The sequence below is a fragment of the Anabrus simplex genome, chromosome 1 (genome assembly GCF_040414725.1).
Source record: "Anabrus simplex isolate iqAnaSimp1 chromosome 1, ASM4041472v1, whole genome shotgun sequence".
NCBI lineage: Eukaryota > Metazoa > Arthropoda > Insecta > Orthoptera > Tettigoniidae > Anabrus > Anabrus simplex.
Genome location: NC_090265.1, coordinates 685639826 through 685667432, shown reverse-complemented (window position 1 = coordinate 685667432; position 27607 = coordinate 685639826). Strand labels below are relative to the sequence as shown.

The following is a 27607-nucleotide window of genomic DNA, read 5'->3' as shown; positions in this document are numbered from 1 at the left end:
AGCATGATATCTTCATTTTTCAATACGTTTGTACGATTATTCCTCTTCTAAAACCTGCTTGAAAATTAGACTTTCCCCGAAATTAATAGACCTTACAGTACCACACAAACACGGCCTGATTTTAACGACTCTATAAACAAAAAATCGAGGGATCGGGATGCGCTACAATTCCCAATTCATATTTACTGTTATAATTTGTTTAGTGTATGTACGCTGAATTGATTCATAAAATGTATAAAACGTAATACAACAGAGAGAGATAACGCCTGCGTATTAAGTATGACTCACACCAAGGTACGTACTTCAGAGTGATATATAAAAGAAATTTCACTTATCTCTTTGCTGTAAACTTCGCAGTATATAATTTTTCCATCCAACGTGAAATGGGGAAACTCCTGCAACCGCTATTTAATTAAGGAGGTCTTGGAAACTGCCACTTTCGGGATAATGCAAATGGACGCACTGAAAGTTTCTCACAGAATGGAATGAAGGGTTTAGTTTCCAACAGGTCAATGGGCACTGTCCCCCACCTCGTGACCCAGACTATGGGACAAAGGGAGTATTCACAGCGGGAAGTTCTTAAGGACTTCTGGGGAGTGGTAATTGTTATACAGCTTCACATTTTGTCTGAAAAGAATTTGAAGAAAATGCTATTGAAGATATTGAAAACAAGTCAAATATTTTAGATTCTCTAACTAAATTAAAAGCGTTTTTTGTTCGATTTTGGGATAAAATATAACAATTATAGGAATATATGCAAAAATAGGTTTTAACGCCAGTTTAGGCATTTTTAGGTACCATAGGACCATCATTTCTAACCTTATAATCACATGAAACATGTACATACAACTTCATTTTAAGTTATCTCTTAAGGAACAAATAAGGTTTTTGCCTAAAATCCCAGGTCTAGTTATCACTTTGTTTTCGCCCCTGTTTGGACATTTCTATTTGTGATCTTAAAAAACTGCGAATCCATCTGTGTTTTTTATACTTCAACGGTAAAAAATAAAGGTTTAGTTGGTAATATACGTGGGTGTGAGGTATTATTTTCTGGAGAATGGCATACGTTCAAAAACATGTTCCCCTAATTGTTTTAAACTGTGTAGTTGGGACCTCTGCCACTGTTCCCTTACACTCTGCCATGTGCGAGAGAATTACTTCGACCGCCATTTTGAACGTGCGAGAGTGGACCGTCTGTAGTAGAAACTCGTAAGACTTTCAAGATTCCCGCCATCTCTTGTGAACTTAGATGTAGATGCCAGTCCACTTTCTGAAGGATTTTAACTGTCATGGCCTTTTCTCTATCCGTAACTAGGCTATCACAAATATGCACCACGCTAGTCATCTTCACACAATGTTTCTAATTTGTTGGTACGTCGTCAGCAAGTATTTTCTACCCTTCACTCTACCACTCGCCATAGAATAAATGTCTGAACTTCTGATTGGAATGCAGAGGTGCCAACTATTACGGATTGTCCGTAATTATTACGGATTTCACCTCACAATTACGGAGTTACGGTCAAAGGGGAAATAATTACGGAAAAGCTGACATTATCACGAAAAAATAATTTTTGACGGAAACAAAAGAAAAGGAAAAATGTTGAGTCCTTTCGAGCCTTTCTCCTAAATCGACTTTATTTCAGTGCTTGTGAGTTGGCAACGTTACTTATTTGATCGTGACTTCCTTTTGCTACCCATAAGCGTTGTAAAATTAATTGTGAATGAAGGAGCTCCACTACAAATCCTTCAGTAATATAATAAAATTCTTCCGGGCTGTTATGCCGTGGTCCACTCCTCTCGCTTCTCCCAGACGTTTCGACTACTGCTGCGGTAGTCATCTTCAGTGGCGTCGTGTAGATACGCTCTCCTGTATCCCGCTGCCGGCTGCAAAAGTTGTTTGGGAAGCAGCTGTATTTATATGTAAGTGTGTGGCCTCCAATTGGTTCGCGCTGTGCAAACCGACATCTGATTGAATATCTGAAAGCACGACCTCCGATTGGGTCGCGCCGAGCAGCTTGACGTTTGGTTAGCTATCTGAACACACGACCTCTGATTGGTTCGCGCCGGGCATGGATTCTGACTGGGTCACTCCGAGAAGTGTCGTCTGATTGGATCTCGGAGTGCACGACCTCAGATTGGGTCGTGCCGAGCAATGGATCCTCTGGTTGGTTGACTGTAATGTCCCTGATATTAGTAAACTTCGGCCGTACGTTATATAAAGGGGTGTACCAGGCCTTGCTGAGTTTCAGTCCTTCCTCCTTTCTATTAAAGTTATCTGGATGTTTATGTATTTCGATTGCTTCCCTGTAGAGACGGGCGTGAAAGTGGGATGTTGTGGCCAGTATGTCAGTATCCTCGTAACGGATCTCATGATTTCCGTCAAGCAGTGCATGCTCCGCTACTGCTGATTTGTCGTATTGTCCCAAGCGACAATTCCTTTTGTGCTCCGTCAGGCGAGTATTGACACTTCTGCCAGTCGTGCCAATATAAACAGCTCCACAGCTGCAAGGTATCCTATAGACCCCAGTAGATGTTAAAGGGTCACGTGGATCTTTGGCAGAACGTAACATGTTTCGTAGCTGTTGGGTCGGCTGAAAAATGGTTTTAACTTCGTGACGTTCAAGGAGCCTTCCAATACGATCCGTGACATCCCATATATACGGCAAATAAGCGATACCTTTCTTCCTGGGTTCTTCTCGCTTACTGTTCGCTGGCTGTCTTCTGGGGTGGAGTGCTCTCCTGACCTCTTGTACCGTGTAGCCATTGGTTTGTAAGGCTAGATCAAGATGCCGTAGTTCCTTCTCGATGTACTCTGGTTCACGGACACGAAGGGCGCGATCCACCAAAGTCTTCATCATGGCGCGCTTCTGCCCAGGATGGTGATTCGAATTTTTGTTTAAATATCGGTCTGTGTGTGTTGGTTTGCTCTTGTATTTGCTGTGTTAAGTGTACCTGACAGTTGACAGAAAGATCTGCACTGCACTGGTATCGCTTATGGTTCAGAAAACGAACATGTCATCAAAGTTGGAAGGATGCTTCAAGAAAAACTACACTGAAAAGCAGCTGCTGCGTGAGAAACAAGCTACAAGGAATGTTTTATCATAGAACCAACAGGTTGCGTGCAAATGTTATTGTGTAATATGATATACTTTTCGATAGATTGCTAGAAGGAAGGGCAAAAGGGGTGTGTCATTATCAAGAAGGAAGGCGTATGCTTTGGACTTGACTCGAAATTTGTCTTGGGGGCGGAGGGCAATTACTGATAATCCACTTCAAAGTTGGCACCTCTGGGAATGTGAAAAGAAAGCATAAATAGGCTCACTGGGTCATTCAGCAATCTCGCGTTTAACAGTCGAGCAAAGCGAACTTTTCTGGGCGGCTTATCATGTGAAGTTTAGAGATTAAAGGTGGTTTTTTTTTTTTAATCGTACAATCGTGCCACTTTCCCCAGTCTGTCTCCTGTGTTGGAAATCACGTTCATTTCATAAGAGGTGATGAACATGTTCAGGGTTCAGCGAGAGTTGTGTGTATATATATATATATATTCATTGCAACGAGAATCATGATTCCAAATTTACAATGTGCTAAGTGAGGAAACTTGTGATTGGGAAACACTAATGAAGTTTCATTGTATGTGAAAATTCTATATTGATTTTCATGTGAAACATGCTCTCTCTAGAAACTTCCTTTAATTTTCTTTCAGTCTGGTGCATTTGTTGTGCTGAAAACAGACTTCCAAAATGGAGGTGATCCCCCTATCTGGAAAATAGATGGCAAGGCTTTACTGCAGAAATACATGCCATTTGAACAAGATGGTAAAACACTCTACAAGAATACATCAACTGTAAGTAAACAAGTATCCAAAGAATTCTGTCCACTGAAAATAGGTTGATCCTTTGTTTTGCTTAAAATAGTTATGGACTACTAAGAAATTTGAGATTTAATTAGTAAGTTGCTTTTATAAAGACTAGCTTGCTTGCCAGTCATATGTAGTTGTGTGACTTATGTTACTTGTTCCTTTGCATGACTTGTTTCGACTTGCAATTAAATTTCCTTTTGCATGATGTTAACCTGTCTACTCTAGTTCAGACAGTCCGGCTTGCTTTTTATCCTACACTTACCACATCAAGAAGTGATCTCTCAAGTGGCCAGCTCTTGCCTTCGTACAGTGCAGAAACTGGCTTGCCAAACCTTCCGTTTTTTAACTCTTCTTCCGTACTTCAGATTTATTTTTACTTCCTATTTTTTACCTATATGACCTCCACTACAGTTAAACTCTTCCCATGGGATAAATTATTGTGTACTTGTGTAATTTATGCAACCTCATTTTCAAGTTTATTTATTTGATGCTTCAGTCAGTGAGTGTAGTCTATCGTTTGTCGCCTTCATGTCTTCTTTCGCGCTCACTACAGCCTCGTGTATGTTTTAGAGTGGGAATTCGGGAAGTTAATCGCCCTACAAGGGAGAGAGGCTAGCGAGTCCGTTAATTGGGACGAGTCTGAGTTTCTTATTGTGTGATTTGTGCGCTGTTAACATAGTTGTTGTTTCATTGGGAGTTGTAGGCCACTCGGTTTTTCTTTCTTTCTTGGGGTTCTGTGCTTTCTTCCGTGTCAGTCGTAGGTTAATAATGTATCAGATATACTGATCTGTTTTGTATGTGGTAGTTTAGCATATTTCTGTGCATCTGTGTTCATTGTTCGATCATAATTTTAATGCTTTTAATGTATTTCAGACAGCTGTATCGGTGACAGTTTCTGGTATTTTTTCTTCACATTATGGTCACAAAACATAAGAAGCGTTATCTCCAGGTGTTCAGGGATACCTATGAAATAGAATTTCCTTTCATGTTAGACTAATAAATGAAATGCATTTTGTTCTTTTTTTGTTAGATTTTCTTGTAATCATTTTTATGATTTCTTAGTTTTAAGATTTGAAAATTAACAGTCTTTTTTCCTTGTAACTGTAGATATGTATGCGTTTTATGTTGTCCTGTTTTCATCGAGACCGTGGTGAAATATGTGATAAAATCAAAGAATTAAAAAAATTCTTCCTATTTTTGATTTCTTAGGCAGGTATGAACTAGCCTGTTGAGGGCTAGATGCAGAGATTGCCAGTTTCAGATTTTCATGTTTATCCGTAACCTTTTCTGTTGCTCCCTATTTCCACTGTCCTTGTGCTCCAGCCTTAGCATTTACACACATTTCTCAAGAGTGCAAGTATATCCTGTATAAGATATTGATAAATGTTGCATGCTCCTTTACTTCCTCACTAGTGGAAGAATGATTCCACAGTTTTGTGGTATATTGTCATCAGTTCCTTGGAAAAATTTTAATTTCCATTCTTCACAAGACCTCTCCACCATCTTTATATAAACACTTCTTGCCCACTCATAATTGTATTGATTCTGGGCTTTTGATTTTGTCACTGGATAAATTGTTTCTTGTGCGCGAATCACGTTACAGTTAAGTTAAAAGGCCACTTTAAACGATTAATGCAGACACTTGCTCTTTTGGAGAACAGGCGTCAGACCTCAAGGAATTATCACAGTCTCTTCTTGGCGTATTAAAAATTTTTCATTGAAGTAATGTCTGTGGAGGCTTTCCACAACCCCTACTGCTTGTACCTCTTCTGACAACCTGAGGAAGGCCTTAATTGCTAGGGATTTGTCCGCTCAAATTGGTTTGAGCTGAGCCATGAATTCTGTCCCAGGCTTTCTGAGCAACGTAATTCCTTCCTTTTATAACCACATATCACCCTGGTCTGCACAGAATCAATTGCATTTTGAAACGAGCACTCTTTTCTCGCCCTCGATGTACTCATGATTTTCTTCCAAAAAGCCCCACAGCGAGATTTGGGCACCCATCGATAAACATCTTGATTCGCTACAAATCTCGCAAACTCCCACCTCTTCTGGCCCTCCCACCTGTGTAAGACCTGCCGTCTGCTTATACCCAGCACCATTTTCACCAGCAACATCTCGCGAGTCTTACCCCATACAAGGTCATTATGACTGCACTTCATCCAGCTTCAGTGCAGACTCTGCCCAGCTTTCTACGTTGGCTTAACTATAAACACTCAAGTCAGACTAATATGTGGTCAATCTGTACCGGCGAAACCCCTGACTTGGGTCTTCGTCTCTATTCACAGGTGGCACCATCAAACTAGATGCGCCCGTCTTGATTATGAAGTTGGACATCAATTGGTGCTCGTGACTGGTGAAGCGCCTGATGTTAACATTAGACATCAGCACTTATTTCTTGCTTTTCAATTTTATCTGCTCGTCTTCTCACTCCATTTACCTCACAACAGTGATTGTCTACAATGATTGTTACTTGCAACGGAAAAAATTAAATGTATCCTCCCAAGTTCAGTACAAAACATAATTCCATCATTAGATGGAGCAATAAAATTCAAACATGTTTAGACTTGTTCAAGATATGTTCAGTGAAATAAGGGTGGGGGGGTTAAAGTTATATACATAATATTAAGCTAAAAATCTGCTAAAAACATAATCAATTAACAAATGTAAAGCAAAGGAGAGATGACAGGATTAAAATCAATAATATACAATATTTATATCACTAGAAGGAGCAATAAAGAACTCATTGAGATAACTTCCGTGAAAAAAAGGTTAATATAAAATATAATTTTGTCCAAAAAGTGTGCTAGCCTAAGAAGAAAAGAAAAATAAGTCAGAAACAAACAATAAGTGCTTGTAGTTAGGTTGCAGAACTCGTAGTCTGAGAGCACGTATTCTTTCAGACTGTATCCTTTTTTCTTAGGCTAGCACACTTTTTGGTCTCAATTATGTTTTATATTATGTTTTTTTCACTGAATTTGTCTGAGTTATTTATTGCTCCTTCTAGTGATGTAAATATTGTATATTATTGTTTTTATTTCGGTCATCTCTCCTTTGCTTTTCATTATGTTTTTAGCACATTTTTAGCTTGTATTTTGTATGTTACGTTAACCCCCCGCCCTTAATTCACTGAAGATGGCTCAAACGAGTCTACACATGTTTGAATTTTATTTCTCCATCTAATGATGGAATTATGTTTTGTATTGAATTAGGAGGGATACATTTTTGCCTTTGTAAAGTGAAAACAGTCAATATGGAATGATTCTGATATGTTGTAATGTACTTCATCAATGCGTTCTTGCATAGTAAAACAGTGCTCTCCATCTTTTTCCTTTACATATATGTATTTTTTTATTTGATCAACTCAGCCCTCTGCAAAGTCATTTGCCATCTTCAGGGGTACTCTCTCATCATAATAGCTTTACCTTCTACTGTTGGAATAGCCTTACATTTGAACATTAGGGCCCGGTTTCATCAACATGTTAAATATGTACTAACAAGCAGTTAGTTAATACTGAGTTAGAAATTTAACATCTTGTTAGGTTTCTTGCGTTTCATCAAACTTTTCTTGTGAAATGTTAACTAATTGACTGTTAACTCTCCCAACATGGTGAATTGGTACGAATCAAGGAGGCAGTGGTACGAACGTGCTATTTTACAGCGCGCTCCAATGTGCTTTTGTTTGAGTACAGCTGTTAAATAGGGCGTAGGGCGTGTGGAGTGAAATGGAGTCGTAGTTCTAAGTTTTTAATTGAATTAGTTAGTAAATAAAAAGTTATTGAGTGCAAGCACACAAATGGCTTGGCTATTGACGACATAAAAGTCGTGCAGCCATGCGGTAGAATGTTGAAGCTGCAACATAGTGACTGGTGAGCTTTATTTACATGGCGAAGCATTGACGTCGTGATGGAAACAGAAAGAAAATTGTCAAATTTGAGGAGGTACTGCTCTGTATACGGTTGCAAATCGTATAAAACGGATGCGAAATCTCTTCACTACTTTCCTGTACAAAAGGTTCAGAGAGAAAGATGGGCTTCCGCACTGTCAATTGGAAAACGCGTTAGGCGATACATAACAGTGTGCAGTCTGCATTCTCGTGAAGACGACTTCTTTACACAGCGTAGGTACCGGTACTGTTTATTGTACTCATTGATAGTTATTGTCTCTAATTTGTATTCACAACGATTTAGCTACATCAAAAATACTGTTAACTTGTAGCCTAATACTTCTGTGCCGCACATAGAATGTAATCCGCTCTTTGTAAACTTCTTCATATGTGTAACAGCAGGCAGTAAATTAACTATCTACGTGTGAGTAATATCTTTAACTGGTAGTAATTAAGCACTGCATTTAAATTGCCTATAAAATACTTCTTTCAATGAAAGAAAATATGTAGTATTTTGCCATCATAAATTAGCTTTTTTTGCTATTTGTTTTACGTCACACCGACACAGATAGGTCTTATGGCGGCGATGGGACAGGAAATGTCTAGAAATGGGAAGGAAGCGGCCGTGGTCTTAATTAAGGTACAGCCCCAGCATTTGGGAAACCACGGAAACCCATCTTCAGGGCTGCCGCCAGTGGGGTTCGAACCCACTATCTCCCGGATGCGAGCTCACAGCTGCACGCTCCTAACCGCACGGCCAACTCGCCCGGTCATCATAAATAAGAAGCCATAATCTAATTGTTTGGTAGAATTGGACAAACCAAGTATTCTTCAACCCCAAACAGCTGTGACTGTAGAGGTTATACTACCCTTGAATTATAATTTTCAAACTTTGCTCAGCATATTCTGTAGGTAGTTATACATTTTATACTTACTATTTTCGGTTCTAAGTTCTAACATTTGTGCTGATGGTAAAAATGGAAGAATGTTAAGATTAGGATGTGGGCTGTTCCAACAAAAGCCTGTATAAAGCCTAGGATTTATTTGCTTTACAACATTTACTTAGTAGAATTATTATTTTATTTCTTCCCCAAGATTACAGTTTACAAGACAGGTAACTCCCCCGTCACCTGGCTAAAGCTTTGGCATGGACCAAATCAACAAGAAATTACTCCATAACTTCTAATAGTGGAAAATTACAGTAGCTTAACTGTTAAGGTGCGTTAGCGTGTCAACGGTAACATTTCTCTAACAAACCCGCTTTACATGTACAGTTGCACTTCACATTTTCACTCCCTTTGTTCAAGACAACATTAACTTTGTGGGGTTTTGAATCGATGTGGGATGATTGTAAACACAGCGCTCCAACACCAGTTTCATCTTCTGTTTCAAACTTTTTACCTACACATATCAAGTAATTACGCTTGAATATTTCTTCCCCTTCCACTAATGGACGCGTGAAATCTCCGACAACTCTCAACAGTTGCGCATACGACACCAAAGACATTTTGAACATTTAATAAATCCTACAGACGCACACCCGATCACTGTCGTGTTTATTTCCCGTCACTATCTCGCCGCCATATTGGAAACAGCTGAACGTAGGCTCCTCCCCCGTTTCGGACGTCAATAAAAGAAAAGGACTAGGCGTGGTAGAAAGTCTGCGATGGTTTCAATGGGGTTCACAGATACTTCCTTAGCGGGTATCCACTATCACCTAACAAAATCCCTTCGTTAATTGTCCCCACTTCAAACTGTGCTCTGATATGGAAGTTATTAAATATTGTACTGTCGTGTACAGAACCAGGCCACCTAGCAACTATATCCCTGATTTGGAGGTTAGGATCACTAATCACCTGAACATTAACTGAGAAATATCCCTTCCAATCACGATATATTTCGGCCCTGTTGCCTCCAGGTGATTGGATTCTTACATGTGTGCAATCTATTGCACCTAGAACACCAGGAAAACGGCTTATATCATAGAAGTCGCGGGTAATTTGCTGACGTTCTTGTACTGAAGGGAATGTTACATACCTCCTTCTCATGGATGCTATTGCTGCACACTCGACAAACAACTCTACTAACAGTGGCTTTAGAAATTCCAGCACTGTCTCCAACCATTATGTGGGATGAAAAAAAAAAAAAAAACAGTAACAAAAAATCGTAATATCAGTACCTGCAACATTGGAGAAAGAGGCAAGTTTCTCTTCATAGGATATTCCAACCTCACTCGAATTTCGCCAACAACCTTAGCAACGACTTTTTCATAACCTGTATCTAGGCCTATAAAGAAATTCTGCATCTGTCAAATTTTCAAAATTCATTACATCGCTGAAATCTTCTTCAATCAGGATTATTGTGTAAAAGATCTAAATAGAGCAATTCCGCATCTAAAGGGAGATTTACAGCAGCCATTTAGTAACAGGTTGCTAAATGCTAATGTTAGCCATTTAACTTGGGAAATGGCTGATGTTAACTTTAATACGCAGTTTAATATTTGTTAACGTTAACAGTTGTTGATGAAACGCAAATTTTCTTAAATTGTATGTTAAAATGATTTAACACTTTGTTAAATACTAACACGTGTTGTTGAAACCGGGCCTAGGTGTAGGGGCATTTTCTCCAACGAATAAAGCAGACTACAGTGAAACCTCGATTCTCCGTTTTTCGAGGGACCATGAAAATAAAACGTACAATACGGGAAAACGGAAAATCCGGGAATGAATGAAAACCATCAACAATTTGGCTAAACATCACAAAAATGAAATATGTATCATTATAATCTTACAAAACTCCTAAACCAAACCAAACTACAGCCCCAGTGGGACTTTGCCTGCCAAACGACCGCTGCTCAGCCCGGAGGACTCCAGATTACGAGGTGCGCATGGTCAGTGCGACGAATCCTCTTGGCCGATATTCCTGGCTCTGTAGATAGGGGTCGCCATCTCACCATTAGATAGCTCCACAATTAAAGGTAATCACGTAGGCTGAGTGGACTTGGAATCAGACTTATATCCAGGTAAAATTGTCTGACCTGGTCGCAATCGAACCCGGGCCTCTGGATGAGAGGCGGGCATGTTAGACCACGAAACCACATTAATTACTGGTACGCGAGTTCAAAATCTCGATACTTTATATTCAGTTTTACAGGGGAATCTTCGTCAGTTTCCCGTGAAAACTTCTTTCAGTTCAGCGACTTTGATTAGGCTAGCCAAACTCTTCGAAAAATCTAATAACGCCAAGCCAAACGACAATCGACCACAAGTAGTTTTTAATTCTCTCATCTAATAAAATAAAGCACATTAGATACGAAAGCACCCAAAATGAATGCGAAATCCGTTCATTTCTTAATCTTTCATTGTAATTTGGTCTCCGGTATACTGTTCGTAGTCAGTTTCTGGAAATCTTGTACCGCGCAAATTAGGCCTACGTCGACTTTTAAAGGTTATGTTGAACTCGAAAACATGGTTTCGAATGTAAGTATCGATTCTTAAAAGTTCTCGAATGCATTATATTCAGTTCTGCGCGTCACAAATCCAATCAAATTGGAAAGATAAAAGAAATATCAAAACTTCAGAAACTACGGTTATTCGTGACCTTGAGGTCATCTGGAAAGCGCGCTCACTGCACATGTCAGTACGAGTTTGAAATTGTACCAACCATTTAAAATGTAACGTGTGCAAATAAAACGACTGCGGTTTTTTTGGTATTTTAACACGAAAACGTAAAATTCCCAGTCTTACATTAGGACCTAAACAGTAATAGGCAATTCCAAGACCTCCCATGGCTTTTTTAATGTAAGGTGCAACATCTGTTTTGGTCTTGCTAACATAATCATGTACGATAATATAAAAAATACTGAATTTGTGTTAAGAAGCAGTTTCGATTCCTGCCTGAAAGCCCAGTTACTTTGCAGTGCCCTGAGCGAAGTGCCAAAAACGTCTTCGGCAGTACGATCGAAAAAATTAAAAATATAAACATCTAACCCTGGACATAATATGGACTTTTTATAAGTGCGAACATTTGACGAAACTCGTTCCGTCTTCAAGCAGACCTGTCGAAATGCGCCGTGTCTCCTTGCAATTGTTGTCGCCACGCTCTGCTTTATTATTTTCCGAGATTCTCTAAACAATACCACCCGAATGCGATGCTAAGATGGTCCCTTATGCAAGGTAACCGCCGATCGCTTTTCCAGTACCGGTACAGTACTTGCTTTAATTATCGCTGTGACGGGGCGTTAACGCCAAGATCCATAAATATGCAATAGCCGTCCTTTTGTGAGATACAGTTTATTAAAAAACGATTGATCGAGGATTTAGCGTTGATGGGACTGGAATTTCTGGACAGTTGATCCGGGAAATCGTTTCTTCGAGGAACGGATAATGCGGGACTTTTACAACGTGATTTAATTAGGATGCTCGCGGGACCACGTAATTTGAACGCATATTCCGGGAAAACTTATTTTCCGGGAACGGATAATCGAGGTTCCACTGTACTCTTCTTGCTTTGTTGGTGCCAGTTCTAATGACCTTTGTTTGTCTTGTTAGCAATAGTGAGTGGCATTTCAAAAATGACAATATTTGCACTTCTTGACTGTTTTTTGCAAAACCTTCATTTTTTACTTTTGGGAGTGCCTCATATTTGTACGGTGCAAAACTTAAATATGCTGTTACTGCTAAAGGTAAACTAAGCTAATTTCTGAAGGGTTTAAACTTCGCTTTTAGTAGTTTATAGAAACTAACAAGATTAGATTTGGTCATGTAAATAGTTAAGTAAATGTGACTTTTCTTGTGGTATCTTGAATTATATATTTGTTTTATTTTCTCCAGTACTCGGGTTGGTCTATCAACAACAAGGAACTCTACTACCCTGCTCCAATAGTTTTCAAGATGCAAAACAGAAAAGAGACAATTGTGGAGTTCCTTAAGGATTCCATTAAAGAGTAAGTATTCGCATTTTCTATCTGATAACGATTTTGCTAGCCTGCATAATTTAACATACCTTATGGTCTTCATTCAATTAACAAGCTCTGCAACTTCCAGTCTCATTGCTGAACTTTTACACAGGTGTTTTTAAGACTTTCATCTAGAATAATTAACATTAACAAAATACTGTTTTGATGCTGGCCTAGTGTTAACAGCTGTTAAAATTTCAAAATGGCAGCAACTAGAAGACATTGGAAGCTCTATTGCTGTATGAAGACTATATACAAGCTGTAGAAGGCAGAACCACAGAAAGAAAAGAATTTTGAGTGGCCAGAAAGATTTCTACAAAGATATTGAATTTCCAGCACCTTGGGAGAGTGAAGATAGGTTACATTTTCCACAGATAGGAACTTGTCTCTCCAATGCAGCTATTTAGTGATGGGACTATCTAATGAAAACTACCGAATTATTCTATATTTGTCAACCGTTACAACTGTTTGCACTTGTAAGCTCTGAAATTGGACTCTCGCTATGGAGCATTGCACTTCAGTTTATCAGTATTTTCGGTTAGTAATACTTGAATCAAACCAGTGACTGGATGTAGTGCACAAAACAAAGTCAAATTTCAACTACGAAGAAGTCAGAGTTGATAGACTCTATACTCTTCGGCACAATCCCTTCACTGGTGCGAATTATAATGTAAACATAAACTAATAATGCAATTCCCCCCCGCAGAAGTGAGCAAACTTCATTTATTGTATATGATTAGATATCTGACTTGAAGTTGTATAATAATAAATTAAATCATATTATTGTGCACTTTATCAATAAATAATAGGTAATGTTATAGTTTTTTGGGACACAAAAATGCATTTTGTTTAAAATAAAGCATAATGACCACAATTACTTCAGTTAGAACATCATCTTACTTTAAATACCAATGTACTACTGAACGCGGCAACACTGCGCCCGTTTTCACCACCGGCCTGCTGTTAATCGCACGGTCCGGCGTACACAAAACCTCCTTTCAATATTACTCTTAATAAATTCGGTACCAAACTGTACGGTTACAGTTGTTGTAGTTTCTGATAACCATGACTGAGTGCTTCAAAACAAGCCCAACTTTGCTGTTGTACGTTTATCCTGGACTGAGAAAGAGTTGCTTTAGAAAAATAAGAACTTTTTTCGGGATGGTTGAAAAAAATTGTAACTTGAGTATTACACTACAAATACATGTGTTTATAACATATAAAAATTTCATTACCATCAGACAAGTTTTTCCTTGTATATATTCCTAAGTGAGCGCTTCCTAGAGAAGCCAAAAACCTGGGCAATATTTATTACAACCACAAGTAAAAAATATTTAATGAACGTCGAAAACAGTGTGTCTAATATACGCTAATGTAGAATTAAACAAGGAAAGTATTGGTATAACTCGCATTGCAATAGGCCTATTGGTTCGTTTGTAATTAAAGCCTAAACTCGAGTGTCCATAATAAAAAAAATCCGACAGTAGTCTCTCTCTTTTCTTTTGTATCACTACCAGCAGAACAAACTCTATGAAAATCAGATTTAAAATACATCAATCCACACTTCATCAGATCTTTCTAGTTACTAGCAAATGACTTGTCACTCGTTATCGGTATTAGCACTACTCCAGTACAGAACCTACATTCCTACCGATTACTACTCTATAAGCAATTTCAAACCCAATGAAAATTAATATTTTGATAGTCACAATCGGTAGTCTAGTGATAGTTTAAACCATCAAATATTCCCATCACTACAGCTATTACATCTTCATCCATTCCTGTTTCCATATTTTCTCTGGGTAGGGTAGTGTACCAAAGCCGTCCTACTTGCTAATCATTCCTCTTCTAGTACTTACTTGTTATCGACTCCTCTATTTGCAATACAGTCCACAACAGAGCTCCTCCACCTCATTCTAGGCTGTCCCCAGGTCCCCTTTGCAGTCTCTCTATCCATGAATGTTCTCTTTGGTATTCTCTCTCCTGGCGTTCTCAGCATGTGTCCTAACCATTTTAGCTTTGCTATATCAGTCTCTTCTTGAAGTTTACACACTGCCAAGCTTCTCCTTTCCTGATTTAGTATTCTATCTCGTCTTGTCTTTCCCTGTATGCTCCTCAGGAACCTCACTTCATGTGCTTGTATCTTACTGTGGTTCCGTCTAGTCAATGTCCAGGCTGCTAAAGCATTGGTCAGTATAGGTTTATAATAGGATCAGTATAAAACCTTGCATTTCAGTGGCACATCATTGTTCCATACATTATATCTTACATACTGGTAGAAACTTACAGACTGCTATATTCTTAAATCAATATCTCTATGCAAATTTCCATCTTGTGACATGCTGCCCAAATATTAAAAACTTTTCACTACTTCAGGAGGTTCATTTCCTATTATCATCACTCCCCTGGATTTTCCGTTACCTCTCGTCATGATCAAAGTGTTGCTTTTCGCAGTAGTAATCTTTCCAAAATTTCTAATCTCCTCATTCCATACATCCACTTGTGTCTGTACTTCCTCTTCATTATCTCCCCAAACTACGTCATCAGCAAAGAGCATAAACTTTACTTGCTTGCCCATCATCTTCTCCTTGATGTTATGTACAGGGTGAAGCGTAATTCGCGCACTCGGGTGTCGCAGCGCGACTCCTCACGTGCCATCAATAAAAAAATGTCTAACAAATTTTCGTCTTGGGGGTATATCCGGTAGAAAACGGACATTGAAGAGTAACAATCTGGCAACACTGTAACCATATGTAGGGTAACTACCGCTGTCAGCACGTTTTCGTCGTGCTGTACAGTTGGTACAGTGGGTAGAGTTTTTGGTTGGCATGCAGGAGGTCGATGGTTCGATCCTGGGTTGAGGCGCATTTTTTATTTGCTAATTTCCATCTGACATTACCTACTGTAATACAGTAAGACACCGTTTCTGAGGTCACACGTATCCTACATTTACATCATTTTGTAACGCTGAAACAACAAATATCTGGTTAGACTAATAAGAAATAGACAGCTGAAACAAACAGGTTTCACATCTAGTAGATGAAGTGGTGCGAATAAATTCACGCCCACGATGTGGAAAGGGCGCCTTTCAAAGCTGACCAATGAAAACGATTGTTCGTCCATTTCTAGGATCGTAGTATGTAAGAGCAAATGGTTTCTAGAGGACCCACTGCAATCGCTGTTGATGATTAAGATGCCAGGTACCATACCACCTGGACTACATTTCATCATCATGTTTACCCTCCAGGGTCGGCTTTTCCCTCGGACACAGCGAGGGATCCCGCCTCAAGGGCAGTGTCCTGGAGCTCCCGACTCTTGGTCGGGGATACAACTGGGGAGAATGACCATTACCTCGTCCAGGCAGCCTCACCTGCTATGCTGAACAGGGGCCTTGTGGAGGGATGGGAAGATTGGAAGGGATAGGCAAGGAAGAAGGAAGGAAGCGGCCGTGGCCTTATGTTAGGTACCATCCCGGCATTCGCCTGGAGAAGTGGGAAACCACGGATAATCACTTCCAGGATGGCTGAGGTGGGAATCGAACCCACCTCTACTCAGTTGACCTCCCGAGGCTGAGTGGACCCTGTTCCAGCCCTCGTACCACTTTTCAAATTTCGTGGCAGAGCCGGGAATCGAACCCGGGCCTCCGGGGGTGGCAGCTAATCACGCTACCCACTACACCACAGAGGCTGGACTACATTTACGAAATAAAAAACATACGCCTCAACCCAGGATCGACCATTGGACCTCCTGCATGCTAACCCAAAACTCTATCCACTGCACCAACTGTACAGTACGACTAACTTCTGCTGACAGAGGTAGTTACCGTACATGCGGTTACAGTGTTGCAAGATTGCTACTCTTCAACGTCGTTTTTCTGCCGGATATACTCGCAAGACGAAATTTTGTAAGAGACATTTTTTTATTGCTGGCATGCGAGGAGTTGCGCTGCGACGCCCGAGTGCGCGAATTACGCTTCCCCCTGTATAATTCTATCCATGAAGAGTAAGGGAGATGATATACTTCCCTGTCTTAAGCCTGTCTCAACTCTGAACCATTCAGTTTGACTCACTTTGGTTCTAATACAGCTTTTGCGATTTTGATACAATGCTATTACCATCTGCATTGTTTCATTCCCAATCTGTGCCTCTGTCAATGTAATTTTCACATTGCTTCCTGTCTCATTTCTTGAGAATTGGTATAATGACCCCTTTCGTCCACTCTTTTGGAACGCTTTTCTCTCCGTATCACTCTGAAAAGTCTATACAACTAGTATAGACCAGTTGCTCTGGCTGCTATTATCATTTCTATGGTGACCTCGTCAATTCCAGCTACCTTGCCTAGCATTATTCTTTTAGTGGCCCACTCAATATCTGCAGTGTACTCGTTTTCCTTATCTTCCACCTGCACTAAATCTGGTTCTTTGATTTTTCCTTGTACCGAGGTATTTTTCATGTTGTAAAGGTGTTCAAAGTATTTTCCCCACCTCTGCAATATATTATGCTTCTGTAATCACTTCCTTCTGTTCATTTTTAATGAAGTTAGCACCTTCACCTGGGTTTTTCTTCCTTGTAACCCATGGGAATAAGATCTTTTTGATTCCAGTTCTATCATCTTCCTGAGAGATTCAGTGAATTTTTGCCAGCATTTTTTTTCTCTTCTCGGACCACCTTGGAGCACTTTTTCTTGCAGTGCCTGTATTGTTTTGCATTCCGTTGTTCTGTTTCTCAGCCATCTTTCCACGCTTGTTTCTTCCATTTAACTATATCTTTTGCCCTATCATTCCAGCAGGGCATTTCTTGATCTTTCTTCCTTCCTGATACTCATCTACAGGTCTTTTCTGCAGACTCCACCATGACTGCTTTATAAGGCCGCGGCCGCTTCATTCCCAGTCCTAGCACTCTCCTGTCCCATCATCGCCTTAAAGGCCTATCTGTGTCGGTGCGACGTGAAGCCAGTAGCAAAAAAAGTATGCACATTCTTCTTCGACCCTTCCGATGTCTTCCTTGGGTATACTTGTTTTCTCTCCCTAATCTGTCATCTTTAAGGGCCTTATTTTTTGGTGAAATAAAACTGTTTATTTCTGTGTTAAAACTAACACTATTTCGGTAGGTATCTCGTGAAATAAATTGTCATACTGATCGATGTTTCTTGTGAAATATTCCTTATGGTATGGGGTAAATCTAACTAATTTTCTGATTAGGGGTTTTAAAGTGAACACTTGTAATGTATTAAATTGTTATTAAACCTTCGAACAACCAAATATACAAATATATAAATACCGGTAGGCCTATATAAATCACTGAAACCTCAAAAGGAGGTTAGGGATTTGTACGTAGCCTACACGTTTTTGCCGGTCCCGTGGTGTAGGGATAGCGTGCCTGCCTCTCGCCAGGAGGCCTCAGGTTTGATTCCCGGCCAGGTCAGGGATTTTTCTCGACCTGAGGGCTGGTTACATACTATCCACTTCATATCCGTATCGACTATAAGATCCAATTAATTGAAGGAACAAGAATCCACCTGATCGATACTTTCACTTTTATTTAGCCTTAGGCTATTTCAATAGACATTAGATTAAAAGTTCAGAACATGTTTCGAATGCGTTGCATTCATCATCAGCTGCTTGCATTTGGCAAAAGTAAAAATTAGCTAAAAACAGTCTCACAATGATCAAGTAAGGCTTGCCTTAGACAAACAGTAACCACCAGGCATTTTGTGGTCAAAAAGTTAAGCTTATTGAAGATGTATTTTTAAAATATGTGCTGGAAAATACATTTTGGGTATGTGGCCATGAGTGAAATGTCTCTATTGAAAGCTATAGCAAAAGCAAGAGTTTAAATTGTTAGGATGGCTCATGTATTTTTGAACAAATTAATTTCAGTTTTGTTTTAAAGGAAAAATAGCTTTGCACATGTAACAGGCAGTTTAAAAAATGGTGAAATTCCACAGATTTTTTGTTGGTTTGTGCCAGAGAAATTTTATTTACTCTCACAAATCTGTAATCTAGACCAGGCATATTTATTGTATTATATTATTTACAGTTTTCTTACTATTATTATTCAACAGAGCTATAAAATTAACAAATACCACCTTTTTTTCAAAATTTTCCTTCCTAAAACTAGGGTGCTCATTCACGTATAAATTCCTTGCAATCAAATTAGTCTCGTTATATTGCTCTGCAGTTGTCAGAAGCTGCGCTAATTGTAGGTACTAAAGTTTGTTTTGTAGATCATGTCAGTATCGGTATCATCCTTGGGGATTCTGTAGGGAATATTCAGTCGGATGGATCTGCAGTTTCCCATGGTATTCATATTGTTTTGTCCCATCCCCTTAACAGAGGTTAAGGCAGACAACACACTTTCCTACAATCCACAAGTTGCATTAATCTGTTTGTAACTCCATGCTAGATTGCACACCTGTCTGTTGTCATGTGGGACAACTGATAGGTGCCAAAATATGCATGCTCTTAGAGAAAGCTTCATTCGTAACTTCAGTAAATGTCGCAGAATATTCTCTTGCTAGCAGTATACGCTGTTCATAAAATACTACTACATTGAAAATGATCCCATCTCAGACTGGCTTTGCAGTAAAAAGGCTAATGAAGTAATGTAATTTATTCATTCAGTGAGACATAGACATTCTTTGTTTTACAGCAGCCTTCATTTATCTGCCAAAGTTTCAAAACTTACATGCAGATAATTTGACACTGTGATGTTCGCAGCAGAGTAACAAATTTATGTCTGTAGTTATGTTACTGTTCAACTGCAACTTTTCTTCCACAGTTTCTCCTGTATTAATTGTGCAATTACTTGGGAAGTATTAGTTACGATCATTCCACTCTTCCACGAACTGCGCTAGTGTGATATTCAATTCAGAATCATTCTTCATTCTCAGATAAAGTAAACTGAAAACTAGACTGCTTCTGTTGCCCTATAGCATATGTAAAATTACTGTCATTTGGTGGTCTGCGATAGCGTGTGGTGACACTGGCAGTTTACCAGACAGTGTGGCTCTGCATGTGTTACGATGGCCTCCCTAAGAGTAATTCTGCACTATTTAGAATGTAAAGTTATTGTACTCTATGAAATACATGTTCTTATTATCTTTCCTGACAGTCCATGTCTATCAGTAAGATACTTTTTTCCTTTTATTTGTCCAGTGTAAAAGTGACTCCAGTTGAATCTGACTTACCCCACAGAGACGACAGTGAATGAACTGCAGCAGAGTGCAGTAGGAGCGTAACTCACAAGAAAGAAGATGAGGAAGGGTAATCACCAGTTTTACCCATTTTTTTGTAACCAAATTATTCCTTAAATTGTGAAAGACTTGCGTTGTGGAGGTAGATGAGAACTTTCCAATCAGTTTCCACTTTATATTGCTAAGAATTGATTCCTTAATTAGCCTACTTTTTAATTTTGTGTCCAGCCATACTTGTACATATGTATTTTTCTCTTGATCTAGAATTGTGAAAAGTTTGTGTGGTATTAAAGTGTTGTGGAGAAAGGCCACTTGGCACCCTGAGAATCTTCTATCGCCAAGTTATGTGCTGGATTGTGACTCTTGAGCATTAACTTTATATCTAGATATAAATATATGTAACTTTAATTTGTCATTCTGGAATAAGTTACATGTTTGAGCGATCATTTTTTATGTGTTTGTAGTTTTATCAGTTACACATTACACCCTTTCCGAAACAGCTATTGCAGAGCACTTGATCCTGTTGAATTAAAGCCCTTTAATTCTGGCTTGCCTTTTTAGGGAGCCACTCCTTGTTTTTATCATTGGTTCTCCTTTTCTGAATCATTCGTTTTGTTTTCCATTTTTTGATCTGAAGTGCTGCTTTAATTCTGATTTGCTAATTCTGTAGTAAGTTGTTCTGGTCTTGGCAGTTTTTATCCTGAGGTGTAATTTTTTACTCTTTACCTTAGTGATAATTTTGTAAATCTTAATATGTTGCAATATTTTGTCTGTGAGCAGATTTATTTTTGTTAAACATAGGAATTAGAGAAAGTAACAATTATAGTTAGAGGATAAATGTGTTAAACTTGTAATGAATAAAAAAATCACGATGTTTGAAGTGTGGTATTCATTATGGAGAAGACCTCCAAGTGCTACTACACCCCAGTCATTTCTGGCATATGAAATGTTGGCCTTTTTCCATTGGCAGGGTTTTAAGAATCTCGTATGTTACCTGATGTAACCACTTAATGCCAAGTCACTACACAGTCCTCATTCCTCCTCCTAAATTGCTTCTATCATTACCGCCCAATTTATTTACAAACGTAGTAATTTTGAAGTACTTCAACTTCCAAGTAAGAGTTCTGTTAAAACAATAGTTGGGGTGAATTCTTTCTTAGATTTTACTTTCTACTGAATATTTTGTTAAATAATTCTGCATTATTTCAAGTCTCCCCTGACGAGTTCTATGAGGAACCGCAGCAATATTAATGCTTGTGAAAACAAACAAAAAAAGTTATAAGAGATTTGACTATCTGTATGCATTTTAATGCGAGGATAACAGTACTTTTTAGAGTTCCAACAGTGAAAAATGCCCTGATAGTGTTACATATTATAGCTTTTGTTGGTCTGATTTGGCAAGCTAACATCTTCAGTTAAAGGATCATTCTCTTAGGCTGTCAATTGTGGGCGATATGGTGGGAAAATGAGGGAGGGGCTCTTTGAAATGGTAGTGTTATAAGTTCATATTTTTAATTGTGTAATAGTGAGCATAATTCATTGTTTCCTTTAAGCATGATCTGTTGTAAGATTTGAATTGTGAACTGCACGACAGTAATGAGTTTTTGAGATAGAACTTTACTTGGAACAAGAAGTACTAGCATGGTTGATACTTTCTCTCTGGACACAGTGTAGCCTCTCTCTTCCATTTGTTTTTCGTGATAGCAAATGTTACATGTATGTTTTATGTAAGGAGAGTAGGGTCAGATTTACCTTGTGGAATATTCCTGAGGAACGAAGCATTGAAATGAATGAATAAATAAAGTGATTTTATAAAGCGAAGTCTTATGTGTGTTTTTTCTGGCTCCTTTACCAATTTTTCTGCGATTGACTGGATATTGTAAACCTCCGCCTACTTCAGAGTTCATAACATCGCAGTTTGCTACTATCTCTTGTTAGCGCATTCTTCAGGGGGTAAATACTTCCATCCTTTATAAAATATATTCACCCTGAATTGATTAATAAATTTTTTCCTTTGTGGTCTTACATGCTCATTTTGTGTAATTTCTCATTGACTTGGAATTCTAAACTTGTATATCGTAGTGTGCAGGGGGGTGAAAATTTTTTCTGGTGTAATACCCTTTAAACTGGTTCCCAACTGAAGTATTATCAGTTTAGTGAGTTCTATTATATTCATTTTTAAATTCAATTGTTATTACTGGAGAGCACAAGTACCCAAGAAATAATGAAGTCACTAGTACCCATCAATAAACCTTGTATATACCGTACTTCACAGCATAATTGTTGCATCCTTTATTTTCAATACAAAAATGGATTTTAAAATTCATCGCACATCCCAATTTTGTTCATCAATCTGTTAAGAGGTGCAGGGGAAGTGGCATATTAATCCGCAATTTAAATACTATATGGCTTAATGGCATTTTGGAATCAGTCACCTTTGCGAGATGTCGTACAACCTACAAATAAATAAAACTGGTAAATATATGACTCGTGGATTATCGGTAAATTTGACAACTCCTGCATGACAACACAATACAGTCGCTCTATCCTTGTATGATTTCCAACCGTGGCACTTCTCTCGTAAACACTTGCCACGTCAAAGTTTTCTGAGATCTATTAATGCATGCAAGTACCTTCAATTCACAAACCTTTCAAATGTCATGGAAAAAACAATTTAACAAATTAACACATTTAGAAGAAAAAACAAAATCACTAAATGAGAACAGGATTAAAGACGCCCATCTCCCCTTGTAACAATATTCCAACCATAATCAATCTGGCACCCTGTTTTCAGGTAAAGAAACAGTTGTGAAGCAGAACGCTCACCCTTCACGGTCGCTGATAATTTCTCCCTCCCTGCCCCTTCACAAGGTCACAGATGTGTGTTTCAATACGTCCGTCTGTCAAAACTGCAGTGCAAAGGTACACCAGGGCTCAAGTTCGAAACTACACACTACACTGGCGGGTTAAAGGTGGTAAAGGAATGGTAAAGATCCACTATATATTACGAAGCGTGGTTTTTAAGTAAAGTCCGTTTTGTTGTAGACACTAGTAGTTCGCGCGCATATCGCAACGAACGCGTGCGTCATGTGCCGACATGCATCGGGAACAACTTTGCTCAGTTTCAGCTCTGTAGCTAACCTGTGCGGTTTTCTTCTGTGCTTTCAAAATGTTGAAGACCAACTCGGCCCGCCACGTGTGAGGTTCGGTCAGTGATACGGTTTTTGTCAGCAAGGAACCTGTTTGCTGTAGAAATTCGACAGATTTGTGAAGTGAATGGTGATAGCATGACGAATATAAGAACCAAGTGTGATGACCCAACTGTTATAGCGTGGTAGTTTGTGGACCCGCCACTGGGAGCACTGCAAATGTTGGTGTCCAACACGTGTTTCAGTAGCCCGGCAAACCATGTGTTGGAAATGTTATTGTGCGAGATATTTCAAGTCAACGAGTTGAATTTCCTTTGCTTTCAGTTCCTAAACTCAGTTCGTTGTGTTTTGTGTACTTAAAGCACGTGTGTTATGTGGCCTGATAAAATTAATAGTTCAACATGCCGTACTGTTTTGTGCCTGGCTGTAAGTCAGGCTATGGTAGAGTAGTTAATGGCATAAAATTCTTTTCACCACCGAAGGATAGTAATAAACTTAAAAAATGGGCCAGAGCTATTCCACGAAAGGCTGTGTTAACGCGTAATTGTAGAATTTGTCAAGTTCATTTCTCTGATGATTTGAAGTAAAATCAGATAACTTTATAGTGAATGGTGAAAAAGTTGTTATACCTCGTGCGAGATGAAAATTACGTCCAGGAGCAGTGCCTCACATTTTACCTAATTTCCGAAATACCTTTCAAGTGAGATTAAGTCCCGTGAAACTCCCAACAGGAAAATTAATCTAAACACCACTAGGAGGAGAAGAAAGAAGATTGAAGACAGGAGTGTAGCAGCAAATGGAGAATTAAAAGGTCAGTCTAATGTTGATCAGAATTTGGGTTATTCTAGTGTGCTTTCTGATGCCGAAAATACATTATCGCTCCAGAGGCGCGTAAAAATGCTAATCGAAATTTAATTCGAGCTAGATCCAGTCTGAAATCAGCAAAATCGAGAATTAATTTATTGGAGAAGCAGGTTAGAAATACACAATTCGAAACTCTTTGAGAAGTGTTCAGTGTACCATTTGGCTGGGTACGTTGTTAAGCACTCAAAAAATTAAGTGTTCGCCCTGTGCCCATTCTCTACGTGATTATAATCATAGTACATTTTCAGTTCTCTACGAAATTAGACTACGGTTCAAGCAATAATGAAGTGTTTTTAACATGGCCTTCAAAAAGTATATGCGACATCTTTTTCCAGGCCGAGAAAGTATTTAGTGAAAAACTGAACTCAAAATCGATGTGGAGTGAATTTTTTTTTTGTATTGATTCTACAGGCAAAATTTTAGTTGATCCTTCAGGTGCTGGCTGTTGTCTTAAACATGTTATGTTGTCATTATCATCTGAAATGCCGGTTTTTCTTCCGAGTGAAAGAAATCCGGCGAGATTTAAAATCTCGAACATGCGCCATATCTTCACGCAAGCTTTTGAAAGTCCAGGAACCGACAAACTGAGATGGTGAGTAGAGTATTACCTTTAAATAGTTCATAGGTGTTTTTGTAATATGCTGGGAGTTGTGTTATTTATGTATACAGTAAAACCTCGTTAATTCAAAGTCGTTGGGACTCAAAAATCGGATTTCGAATTAACCGCCAATTCGCAATTCAGCAATACCAACCCTTGCTGTGTTACAAAATATTCTAAGACCCGTTACTGCATGCAGTTAACCTTGCTTCACAGTTTATACCTTTCAAATACCATGGAAAAAACTATTTACAAAATGTATTCAAGAAGGTACGTTTACAGTATTCAAATAATGCACTCGGATATCTCGCTGGTAAACGCAACCTCACGCAACAAAAGACAGGAAAAAAAGCCCTATTCAAAGACTAGGAGAAATCGATGCTGGCTCCCATGTGCAAGTGCTTTATTAATTGATTTACTATACTGTATGCATTTTAGATGCCTTGTATTTACACAAAGTACCCGATGCCCTTAAAATCGAACTTTCCTATGACTATCCTTGTACGATTTCCCGCCATGGCACTTTTCTCGTACTTCAGAAATGTAAACGCCGCGTCACGAGGTATTCTAAAACCCATTAATACATGCAATCACCTCGATTCACAGTTTAAACCTTTCAAATGCCATGGAAAAAACTATTTCCTATGTGTATCCAACAAGATGTATTTACAATGTTCAAATAATGCACTTCCATAAATCACCGACAAACATAACCTCACGCAATGAAAGAAAAAATCGCACAATTCAAACACGAGGATAAATTATGCCAGTTCCCCTGTGCAAATGCATTATTTGTTGGATTTCTTGGATTTGTTGCCAAGGTTATGTAGCTACTGGCGATGAAATGTCTAACTGAACACACCATTTCGAAGCGCGAGGCGAGTCGTCGTCTCAAGCTCCTGATGTTACTTCATACAATGTTTCGAAACAAATTATACTACAAGCTTCAGAAAAGACTGCTGATTCCAGTGGTATACCTATTTTCCACATAAAGCACTTTAAATAATTATGAAAAATAAAATCTTGAACGAGTAAGTTTAAATCCGTAGTATCATGTATTGAAAATTTCAGTAAGCGGCTAAGTTTTTATTTCTTCAGCCAATAAAATTTTGTCTGCGGGAAAAATGTAAAAAATCGCCTGACATATTTTTTATCTGAAACATATTTCCGTGAGTCTTGTAATTTTCCTGGAAAATGGCCCGGAAAGCGATCATGTAAATGCCGCTAGCCGAGGCAGTTCGGGGCGCGTGCACGAGCACAGGCTGCAGGACCCCGTAAATACTTTCGGATTACATATTAATCCGTATCAGTTTTATTACATTATAACTTTAAATATTTCAATACTGTATATTGTACCGAGTAATATAGAAAAAGAACAACTTTAAAGAATAGGTTTACATTAATTTACAATCAAGTAAGAATCGGTTTCTGGCTTCAAGGCAGTCTGTCACTGTCATCACTCATCTCACTATCTGTTGAGTCGTCTTTTACACTGATGAAGAATGGCTCCATTCTTTCGTCCCTTGCTATTTCCTTGGCCCAATCGTCTATTTGAACATTTTCCGCGCGATTGAAGCTCTTTTCCCAATCTGCAGCAGTCACACGGTCGATGGCTTCTGACGTGAGTTTTTCTACGTCCTTTATTTTGAATGTCTTGTTCCTCTCTGCCACTTCTCTCTTGACTTGAGCGCAAATAAATTCACATTCACTATCCATCTTTAACTGCACTTACGATGCGAACTCAACAACTGCTTGACAGGGAATGACTCGGGTAAGGTGGCCTGGAGCGGATGGGCTTCAGTTTGACAGCACTATACGATCAGCGTTGCCAATCCGTGCCCGGGGTGAAGCGACTCTCGACCATCTGTCCCTTCGCCGTTCCCATATCTGACGACAGGGCTGTTTTCCTCACCCGCCTAATTTGGTGGCCGCGACAATAGATGCTTTGTACTGGCATGGAAAGTGCCCGACGCCCTTAAAACATTGTAGCTTATCGAACTTTCCTATGAAGTGGATAAAGTATCTCGCTTCCGTGTGCATTGCAACGCACTACTATGACCCCCATCGCTCACCCTTGTACGATTTCCCGGCTGGCAATTTCTCCTTTAAAACCATAAGACTGTTTGGGCTAGCATGAAAATAAAGCAATGCAGTTTCACCGGCAATGACAATATTGTTCGATGCCTACAAATTTATATGAGCCACGTGTTTTCCCGCACACTGCCTGTTGTGTGATATTGCGGCGTTCCTTAAATGGTTGAATACAAAAGAATTCCGATCTTAAACTGTGCACGACTTATTTGGGGTGGACATCTTAGCTGAATAACCCTGCATAGTTTGTGAATACCTAGATAGGATGTACACCTACTTGAATACTAGAGGCGTGCATTATTCGAACCTGAGACGGGGAAAGATGAGTTTTGATACATATGCAACCCCCATTACATATGAGTGAAACGTGTAATCTAAAATGCCCGACTTTGCTCCAATTCTATCAGCAGAGGTGAAGGTCAACGTTCTCGAGACCGATTTTCCTGTGCTGCGAGCTGTGCGACGTCCGAGTAACCACGAGTGTAAGCTAGATAGTTATCATCAGCAGTTCTCATATGGAAACGTGAGGTGACGATAAATTTTGTCAAAGCCTAGCAGAGCACTGCATGTTGAACTATGAGCTACTTAATACCAGTAACGGAAGTGAATACAAAATGCCAGTACCTATGTCACGTGGACTTCTTAGCTGAATAACCCGTATAATTTGTTAATAACTGTTGTTAGGATGTAAACCTACCTGGATGCCTCACAATCGTCAGCAGGGTAGCTTCTTGTGATTCAGACCGGGCCGGAGGTGTTATGTGACGATTCCTCATTGATATTATGCGTTTGTAAGTGCCGGATCATCCCAGAAGTATTTCTGCCAATGTATTTTACTTCTTTTGAATAAGCAACACAGTGGGCTGTGCTATGTGACAAAATAACCGACACATACGACTTACGTTGCGTTTCGGATATCGTCTTCAAGTTGTCGCTTACAACTCGACACAATTTCACATTGCACCGTCATATATCGAAGTACCTAATTATGACGTGAATACTCTATAAC

The 27607-nt window shown here is 39.1% G+C and overlaps 1 protein-coding gene across 5 annotated transcripts in view; it reads left to right on the top strand.

Moving 5' to 3' along the window:
• LOC136857318 (uncharacterized) overlaps nt 1–21717 on the top strand; it is a 93698-nt gene extending 71981 nt beyond the window's left edge. For 4 of the 5 annotated variants that reach the window (XM_067135901.2, XM_067135899.2, XM_067135902.2 and 1 more), the window contains 3 exons: nt 3704–3844; nt 12578–12690; nt 19859–21717. In XM_067135901.2, the coding sequence (XP_066992002.1) occupies nt 3704–3844; nt 12578–12690; nt 19859–19913 (309 nt within the window). In that variant the 3' untranslated portion in view covers nt 19914–21717. The remainder of the gene's footprint in view (nt 1–3703; nt 3845–12577; nt 12691–19858) is intronic. The other variant, XM_067135900.2, reaches the window with a different exon arrangement.
• The last annotated feature ends 5890 nt before the right edge of the window (nt 21718–27607 follow it).